The 10,612-nt window shown below is 30.2% G+C and overlaps 1 protein-coding gene across 1 annotated transcript; it reads right to left on the bottom strand.

Moving 5' to 3' along the window:
- Positions 1 to 3,009: 3,009 nt before the first annotated feature.
- On the bottom strand, positions 3,010 to 8,385 carry LOC114419360 (codeine O-demethylase-like). The gene is made up of 4 exons (XM_028385016.1): positions 7,934 to 8,385; positions 6,308 to 6,552; positions 4,764 to 5,088; positions 3,010 to 3,623 (listed from the first exon to the last, which is right to left on the bottom strand). Exons 1-4 carry the CDS (start codon positions 8,177 to 8,179, stop codon positions 3,339 to 3,341), a joined length of 1,101 nt encoding a protein of 366 aa, XP_028240817.1. The 5' UTR covers positions 8,180 to 8,385; the 3' UTR covers positions 3,010 to 3,338.
- Positions 8,386 to 10,612: the final 2,227 nt, after the last annotated feature.

Genomic DNA, 10,612 nt, shown 5'->3' with positions numbered 1-10,612 from the left:
CTAATGACTAAAGTACTAAACCTCTATCCCTCGTAAGTTTAAACTAATTTAAACCAAGCTTCGTCCTCAGATCCCTCTTGTTGGACTAGGCTTAACTTAAACAGCATTATAATCACAACATAATTAAAAACTAAAAAACCTACAATCTATCCCTATCAATGCAGTTATCTAGCCCTGCTCTATCAAGTTCTAAGAAAACAGTACACTTCCCAGTGCTAAAGTTCCTAACAGTACACACCAATGGGTGATCAGACCAAAAGCATGCAACAATGAAGCATCGATAGAAGCAATTAACACATAAAACACACTTAATTAGATATGAAAAGTGTTTACATCAACTGTTCATTAGAAATCCTCAACTAGGGTTTTAGCAAGCCATAACAAGGAGACCTAAATTACAAATTAGACAGAAAATGCAGAGCAATTGCTGCTTACACAGGAAAGGGGATCCCTACTCCTCTTCTTGGCACCTCACAATCACTGAAACACTCTCAAATCACTTTCAAATGGCTCCTTGTTGTTGCTTCCTCCTCTAAGTGTGCGCAAAATGATGTCTGTGTAAAAGTATAATAAATTTCGTTCCTCTTTTTTTCTTGCCCTAATTCTAACAATTCAGGCTTTAAATAGGTTCTGAAATCGCGCTGTCGCGCTTAGCGCGAGTAAGTGGATTTGCGCTTAGCGCTAATGGTGCACTGAGCCTGGTAAGAGACGGATGACTCGCTTAGCGAGCTGATCTCGCACTTAGCGCACTGCTTTAATTTAGGTGCTCTTCTAGATTCCTTCTTCACGCTAAGCGCACTGAAGCCGTGCTTAGTGATGGATACGCGCTAAGCCCACTGAGTTCGCTTAGTGCAACAACCACTTTGGCACTTCAAGAAATTAGCTCCTTTTTACTTGAAATTATATAGATTTTAACATTAATTCCAATAAAAGAGACCCTAATGACAGAGATCAAAACACAACAAATTTTATTTACAATTCCTACAAAAGAACTATAAATTGGGAAAAAACTATACATATTTTGCAAAAGTTAGTCGTATAAGACGACTAACAGTTGCTACTAACATACATTGTAGAACAACTATGAAATGTTGCTATGCTCCACATTCAATTTTATTCTACTATGTGGTCGGAATCTATAAACAGAATACGATGTTTCGGAGAGGTAACTTAGAAAGCAGAGAATGGAGAAAGAAAATAATGCTTCTGTTATTGGTGATTGAAATACAAAAAAAAAAGAACATATGAGAAATTCTAAGGGTTGTCATGTTCACAACTATGCTAATGCCCTGTTGTCCAAAACTAATAAAACTGAATGATCTCTCTACACTTAATTCTAAGGGTTGTCCTTTTATGAATTTCTTTAGTTATAAAAAAATTATTTATGCATAAATATTAAACACAACACACTCTGTAGTCCTTAACTTTGCCAAAATAGATGATAAAATAAAGCTCAAAATACAATGGAATGGGGGAAACATTGACATACCCTTTCCTTGTGTTGGAGATGGTCCTTCAATACATGAGATAGCTAGCTCTACAACAAGTCAACATTTAAAAAAAATGTTAATTTGATAATTCTCACATGCATGGTAAAATGTCATGAAATTGACCTTCCATTGTGCAGATAATTAAAAAGATCAAATATCACATACCTTAAGATCACCATTTTCATCCAAAGTAAGACTGTAATAGATTACAATCTTAAAGTTGATTGAATATAACACTTGCAAATTGGCCCTATTGTTAAATACTCTACGTTGTCCTTTTTATTTTCAATCTTTCAAAGTTCACTGAGAATCTTTGTTAACATTTTTATGATATCTTCTTTACACGAGGTCACAAAATTTACAAAAAACATAACACACACTTTAGAAAAAAGGATTATCGAGGCATCTTGCTTCTCATTGAGATGACCCTTTTCCTTAGCTCCTTGTAAAGCTCTCCCTTATGAGCATACTCAAGAATAGAAAAAACATAGTCGATCAACATTATGAAACCAACCATAAAGATGCAAGTTATTCCTTCAATGTAACCTTTAATGCCACAATAAATTTCAATTTTTTAAGTAGTTGGAAATTAGAATGATAAGTATAACCATGTTGATAAATCATAACAAAAGAAAAAAAAATAGGAATAAATTGAGAAGTAGGAACCCTAGCTATCGTCCTTGAAACTTGACAGTTGAAGCTGCACAGTAAAAGGATAGTAGGATGATGGCAGATAAAACTCAAATTTGGAGTGTGGTAGGGCACTAGTTTGAGAGTGCACAGTGCAGTTTAGGTCACTACTTTTTTTTTGTCGAAACGGGTTGGGTCAAACCAAACCAGCTACAAAACGGGGTGATTTTTTTCCAACCCAATTTGAGTGTGCAAATGGTTTGGGTTGGGTCAGTTGTAATCCGGTTCGGTTCGACCCGGTTTTTTTGCACACCTTGCCTATCACACTTCGTAGTCTAGACAATACCTTGTGGATTGACTAGTTCTGATTGAACTTTGCAATGCGAATATCACCATTCACTACACTTTGTTTAGCTAAAAATTAACATGTGGTGCAAATCTCCTATAGTAGTTGTCACACTGGAACTGCAAATTAATGGAACATGGATCTTGCTTTATTGAAGAATAAAATTCCAGTCTAGACGTGTCTACTATAAAGAATATTTTTTTCATTCCAATGAATCATTTTTCTTAGAACTATCATACATATACTTAATATGTAAAAAAACACCAGAATGAAAGACACAATCATAACAAGAAGAAATTCCATTCATGGCAATCTTCAATTTTCACCTTCTTTATGGGAATGTTTTAGTGGAAAACTTAATTAAAAAATGATTTTCAGAAATGTTAAATTACTGATCGAGGTTATTTTTTAAAATATTCTACCAAATATAAAAATATAACATTTGCAACCTAAGACTCTTAAAAAACATTAAAAAAAACTTCTTATTAAACAATCTTAAGGAACATATATATCTTTCATCTTGACTATATTAAGATACAAATATTAAGTGGTTTTCTAATCACTGGTCTCCTATAACCATGTCCATTAACGAGTATCACACCATTGATAGTTTTGAATGAGCATTAAGCCATGCCTTTCTCACTAGAAACATTTCATAACTCTTCTAACCTTATTGCATTTTTTTTTATATGCTAACCTTATTGCATGTAATTTGATTATAACATCCTATCACATGCCGAGCACTTATATGTATATACTTCAATCCAAATCTTGTGACAAAGAACTACATATATAGTATTTGAAACGAAGTCATTATTATCTCGTGAGGGTTTAGTATACGTCTCCCTCAATGACATTAAGCAAATTCAATTCTAGCTAGGAGTTAGGCCTTTGACATGCCCATTTTGGGTCCTCAAAACATCATTTATATATGATTTTGGTTTCCCAAGATGCTCAGGTGAAAGGTATCCCTTGTAGAAATCTTCCACGCCAATTGTTTTGAACAAAGCCGGTCTTTCTGGAGTAACAAGAGTTGGTGCTGGACCTATGTTTCCACTCCATCCTGGGCCATAAAATGTAGCTATGGATAATCTCTCTTTCTGTGAGTTGACCACTGCTCGATGCATGGTGCTCCTATATATTCCATTTGTCATTACCTATCAAATTAAACCATCTATTAAGATTCTAAAGTGTGACATTTCAAATAATCCTGTAATATAGGGAAGATATAGTCTTATGATATAAATCCTTTCGATTTAATTCTTTAATTTTATATTGATTTAAAGAGAGACTAAATGTTATTTTAAAATCCCAAAGAGGTATTGCTAATCTTTTTTTTTTGTGTGTGATATATTAATTTTAAATTCAAGACCCAAATGTACACAAGTATAATAATTGACACTAATACAATCTTTTATTTTATAAGCAAAAGTAATTTATCGATTAAATGTAGCCCAGCTTAGCACATGTGCCAATAGTTTTACATCAAAAAGACACATGCAATAAATAATCAATCTCGGTGCTCCTCAAAATATATCCCAATTAACCTTTTTTTTGTTTGGGTGAATAATCAACCAATCACCCACTGTTATACATTAACCTTTAACAATATTCTTTTTGTCTAACATTAAATAAAAATATTACTAATTTTTTTTGACAACAATCAAAAAATATCTCAAATTATGAATAAATATTACTAATATGTTTTTTGACATTTTATCATATGTTCTATATAACTCATATTGTTAAAGTTATTTTGTGACATTTTTAGGAGTTAGCAACATAGGCTACACAAAACATTTAATAAAATATAAAAAACATATTAGTAACATTTATTCATAATTTCATCACATTTTTTTAAAGTTGTCAAAGGATTTTAGAAATATTTTTTATTAAGGGTTAGACAAAATAATATTAAGGTCACATATATATAAGTGACCTCTAATCCTCTATATGCAATATAAAAATATAATGTTAGCTTCCCTAATTAACATACATTTTGATAACAAGAACATAGTCACAAATTAATGCTCTAATACACCAGAAGGTAAATGATAGTTAATGTCCTTGGAGCATTACTTAAAAATTTACAGGAAATTTTTTTATAAAAATGTAAAAAATTATGTTGTTTTTATAACTTTTTTATACTCTCTTATAATTTTCATAATAAATATTTTTTCTTTTAATTTTTTAAAGAATATCCTGAGCATAAAGACCCAAATTAGAATATATACCGAATGTGACCAAGACCTAAAAAGTGTCATTAATGCAATCTTAACTAAATTTTAATTACTTACCTCCAAAACATCTCCGAGACTAACGATGAAAGCATTTGAGAGGGGTTTAACAGGAACCCAAGTTTCATTTTTTTTAACTTGGAGGCCTACCACTTCATTGCCTTGGAGAAGGATGGTGAGGGCAGATCCGTCAGTGTGAGCATTTAGGCCAAGGACATTTTCTGGTTGGGGACAAGGAGGATAGTAGTTGATCCTTATTGATTGGCCTCCTTCACCTAATGACTTTTTAATATCCTTTAGTTCTATACCAAGAGCTTTCCCTATAAGAGCAAAAATGTTGATGGCAAGGTGTCTCATCTTTATACAATAATCCTCTAAATTTTCCCTGTAGCGACCAACATTACTTATTGATTTTCAGATGCTAGCTAGACAGCAATCACTGCAACAATTTTATGAAATTGCGACAGTAATATTATTACTTGTGATTGTGATTTCATATGAGTAACGTGTGCATTGGATGGCAGGCAAGAATTTGTCATTTTATACGTTTTTGATGCTTAGGGCACAATCTTTATATGAAAAATCGAAAACATTGTATTTATATATATATATATATATATATATATATATATATATATATATATATATGTTAATTATATAATATAGACAAATTAAAAGTTAAAATTTTTATTTGAATACATTTCACATTTATGATTTAACGGTTTTGTTAGAACTTTACTTCTCTCACCTCAATATCAATTCGAATTGAAGATAGTAAATTTAGCTTAAACTATATATATTGGTTGCATCGACATTTTTTTCCTATGTATTCTTCTTATTTTCTTCTTGTTTCCTTTCTCTTGAGACAATTATGCGTTGAAATGAGTTAGACCAAATTACCCGAAAAATCCAACCCGATTTATTTACTTGATCTAGTCATTTTTTAAGACTTAGCCCATTTTTCAATTTTAGGAAAGTTTTATTTTACCTTTTTTAGAAGCCCATTTTAAGGCCCAACTTGTAGTAAGGTTTTCAAGAAAACCACTTTAAATTGATAGAGCAATACGATTTAAAAACATTACAATATTTGAAAGGAAAAAAAAGATATGTACTTCAATAAAATTCTAATACAATAAATTAATGCAATATTCAACGTTGCCCGCATTTTTTTTATTTCTTTTAATATTTTAAATTTACAGTAACGTTTGTTTCTCATAAATAAGCATGCTATTTCAATTTTTATTTTTGTAATGATTTGCATTTGGTGCAGCCTTAAAATGGGGGTTTAATTTTATGAAATTAATATTTTTTAATGATAATATCATAATAACACTAGAAATGTTTTTTTATTTTTTTAAGAGATCTACATGTTTTATTAACAGTTCAAGTTACTTCTATCAAAATTAATTTTCTGAAACTTTAAAGTGATTAATGTATACTTAAATGTTTCGTTTTACCCTAAACTATCAAACTTTTACCTGAAAAGATATTAAAAGAATTAATTTATTCATTTTAATAATTAAAAATTAATTATTTTACCAGAATTATCAGTAATTAATTTATTAATTAAAAGAAACAAAAAGGAAACAAGACTGAAAGAGCACCTGAATGACAGTGGTATATTAGGGAATAGGTGGGGCTTCCTTAAATGGGATGGAAGTGTGAAAATGTAAAACAAATCTACCCAATCTGATGGCCCCTCTTTAGAACCAAACATTTGACCAAACCCCTCCGTGTCTCCTGGTTTCTGCCAAAGCTTTTTCTTCTCTTCCATTGAAAGGTTGAAGAGTTCTTGTGCACCTTTCTTTATATTTTCCACCAATTTGATGCCAACTCCGTGATTAACAAGCTGTCATATACACGTGACCACAATTTCATAGAGTTGCATTACTTTCTCTAGATCTCTTTAATTTACATACTTACAAATTACTCAGCTAGCTGTGCAAGATTTTGAATATATAATTAATTAAGTTTAATCTCTAGATCTCTAGCTCTCTTTTACAAACTTACATTATTAAACCCGCGCACACACAACTCATGTTCCATGCATAAAACTGTGCTCAGTTAATTGCATGAATATCTCATCTCATGTACCATTAAACTGCATGTCCCTTGTGTATATTGATTGCAAGAACAAATTAGATCTAAAATATGCCGATTTCAATTATTTTTCAAGGTATAAATTATTTTTTTTAATATTATTTTCTAATAAAAATTAATTTTTTATGCATGACTTGCTAAGAAAAAGAATAGTATTAATATTAATGATTGATATTAATAATGAAAACAAAAATATAATTTAAATTAAAAAAATTAAAATCATACTGCATTTGGATCCTATAGTTGCACAAACTTTATATTAGTCCCTAGACTTATAAAAATTAACAAACAAATAATAAATTAATACAGATATTTTTTAATAAAAACTTAAATTATAACTAACTGTATTCTTTTAAAACTTTTAGATTAAAATTTCTCAAAGGTTTAATTACTCATTGATTTGAATCCTATAGTTGCACAAACTTTATTTTAGTCCCTAGACTTATAAATCATCCATTTTAATCTTTATAATACTATTTTTAATACTTTTTAGTCCCATTAAATTTAGATTGTAGAGGTTAAAAAAATTACAAATTTTTTTTAATACTATTTTTAATCTCTTTTAGTCCCAATAAGTTTAGATAGTAGAGACTAAAAAAAATACAAATAATATTATAGAGATTAAAATATAATTTTTTAAAGTATATATAACAATTAAAAAATGAAATTTGTATAATTATAAGGATTAAATAAATAATTAAACATTCCTTAAATTTGTGTAACAAATAAAACATTATAACTGGGATTTATATATAAATATTCTATTATGTTTTGTTAATATAATAAATTTCAGTTATAATTAAGAAATTAAGAAAACAAAAATTCATTTAGGTTGAATAGATAATAAAAAAGATTTATTTCATTTAAGAAACCAGTTGAAAAATATGTATTATGAAATGAAAATATTTATGATACTAGTTGTTTTTTTCACTGCGCTTATTATGATACTAATTAAGGAGTGAAAATCATAAGATTTCATTATTACATTTCATAATTTCTAACGTATATTCTCAACCTCTTATTCTTAATAAAATCTTGTTATGTAATTCTGTGGGTGGATCAAAACAATGGGAGAAAAACACGTACATATAGAAATGAAAAAGGAGGAGAGAAAAGATGTAGATACTAACCTGAAAAAAGCCCCAATCTTTGCATGCAAAGTCTAGCTTTTCCAGTTCCTTCAGATCTTCAGACAATAACTTGTGTAGCTCGATGATAGGGAGCTGTGGCAATAAAGAGTCTGTGTTGACTAAAATTGGAGGGTCAATGTTTGGATGAACGTATCTCTCAGGAACTTCGATTAGTGCCTTCTTTGCTAGTTCTTTCACAGAATCAACAAGAAGAGAGGATCCAAGCTTTGCTGTTTCTGGCTCCATTATCACAAATTCCTAGGCTCAGATGGGTGTGAAATCATTGGTCACGAAATAAAGGCATGAGAAAACAAAAACATTATTATTAACTCCTTTGCACATGGCTTTGCCGGGGTGGCTTATTTTCCGGAGCAACCGCGGATACTACATGTGGCATTTTCTTCCATAATTACACGTCAGTTGTTGCTCCAAGCACATGGGTGACATGGTTTAAAATTTATGTGATGGCCATTGAAATATACATGGTGGTTCTATTTTTTATATATATAATGTATAGTGGTTTTATGAAGCAGCTAAAACATTATTGTGCTAAGGATATAATTTAATTGATCGAGTAATGTATGACTTATTATAAATTTTATGATATTGTCTTTGATATCTATTAAATATTTTTTTCTATTATAATTGTCGCTAGCATATTATTGTAGGCAAATAGGATGTGACGTAGTTTTGATAATTTGAGAATAAATTTAAAGGCATGACAACCCTATCCTATGTACTTTAATTTTATGCATACATAAACTATATGGTGAACATGTGGAGCACGTGAAATCATCTATTAGTTCTATTTTGAAAAGTTCACTTTGGTGTTAATTAATTTAAAGATGTTCTAATTTATATTTTGAAAGGTTCATTTTTGTACCATATCTTATCAAAGTGAATTTTTAAAAAATAAAAGATCATTTGAATATCTTAAATAAAATAAATTATCAAAGTGATTAAACTTTTAACAAAATAAAAGATTATTTTGAACAAAATAAATAAGATAAATAGTCAAAACAATCATTTAGTCATTTTTATAGCAATCTAAGATTCCACACAAGAGTTAAAGAGAAATAAATTCTATCACAATTAGCAAAATTAATCTCAGTTCTTTCAAAACTCAAACTTACAATGAGTTAAAGTTCCTAGCTATTTATATCTTTACTAACTAATTAGGCCCATGACCCAACATGCTAACCTAAGGCCCAAAGAGCTAACTAACTAATCCAACTAATTAAATGAAAAGCTAGAAGGCATTTGAATCTTACACCTTTCAACATGTATTCTACACCTCTCATTTTATTTGTATGGGCAAAAATAGTCCTTTCATCATGAACCCTAATTCTAGAAGGTAACTTTTATCTTTCATAATAGGTTTTTGGAGCACTTATCTCTATTTCAAAATAACTATTTTGGAAGGTAATTTTTACCTTCTAAAATAGTTATTCTGGAATAGATTTTCAGAACACAACTACTTTAGAATGGTCATTTCGAAAGGTAATTTTTACCTTTCAGAATAACGACTCTAAAATAGGTTTTTAGAGCATAGCTATTCCAGAAGGTAATTTTTACCTTGTGGAATAGCTACTTCGAAATAGGTTTTCGAAACACTTATCCCTATTTTGGAATAGCTTATAGAAGGAACATTCTAGAACACATGTTGAGTTACAGAATAGGCTTTCCGAATAACATAAAATATGTTTCTGGAATAAGTTTTCTAGAAAATGCTATCATTATTTTGAATTGCATGTTCTAGAACAAATATACATATTTCCGGAATAGTTATTTCGAAAGCTTTTTTCACTATCATGGAACAACTATTCCAAAATGAAAATTGTGTTCTGGAATGTCCATTTTGTAACCAAAACAAAAGCTTAATACCTATCATGAATATAGTTGCCACTATTCCTCTTCCGAAAATGGTTGTCCATAAAACAAAAGCTTAATAAAAAAAAAGTGAGAAAACAAACCTGCACATCGACCCAATCTCATCAGAGTTGTGTAGGTGGAAGAAATCAATGGTGGAGTCGACACAAATGGAAACGAAGAGGAACAAATGAAAGTTTCTGAGATAGTTTTGCTTGGATGCAAATGGAGATGAAGAAGACCTAACGGCATAGAAAACACAGATAAAGTATGGGAATAGGTATATTTAAAAATTGGGAGGTGCCAGATTCAAAATTGGAGGTGTTTGATTCAAATACCGAGCATAAAATGGCCCACACTGAGGAGGTCCAATCCAAGCCAAGGTTATAATTAGACCAATAATTACCCAGTACAAAAATTACACAATGTCCTAATCTACTATTTGACTCTAATGTAGCCTTAAGCTTGTTTTTTATACCTATATCATTTTCTATGATACTTTCAAGAAAATTAGACATCACAAAGCAAACTTGATCCTTTAGTTCAACATTTAATTAGTTTCACATATGAGAAACAAGATAAAGACGATTAGGCATGTCAAGCAACTTGGCATGATGGAAGAAGCTCCATTAAAATAGTCAATCAATGTCTATAGGAAGACCTACCATTAACACTCTTGAGGCAATGGCCTTTACAACTAGTTGCTTGTTCATAATCTAAATATCGACACTAGTAAAAAATATGCTTTTAACATCAGTTTTTTTGGACTTTTAATATCAGTTATGAACTGATATTGAAACAACTGTCATT

The sequence above is a fragment of the Glycine soja genome, chromosome 7, assembly GCF_004193775.1.
Source record: "Glycine soja cultivar W05 chromosome 7, ASM419377v2, whole genome shotgun sequence".
Lineage (NCBI taxonomy): Eukaryota > Viridiplantae > Streptophyta > Magnoliopsida > Fabales > Fabaceae > Glycine > Glycine soja.
This window is presented reverse-complemented; position numbering and strand designations above follow the sequence as displayed.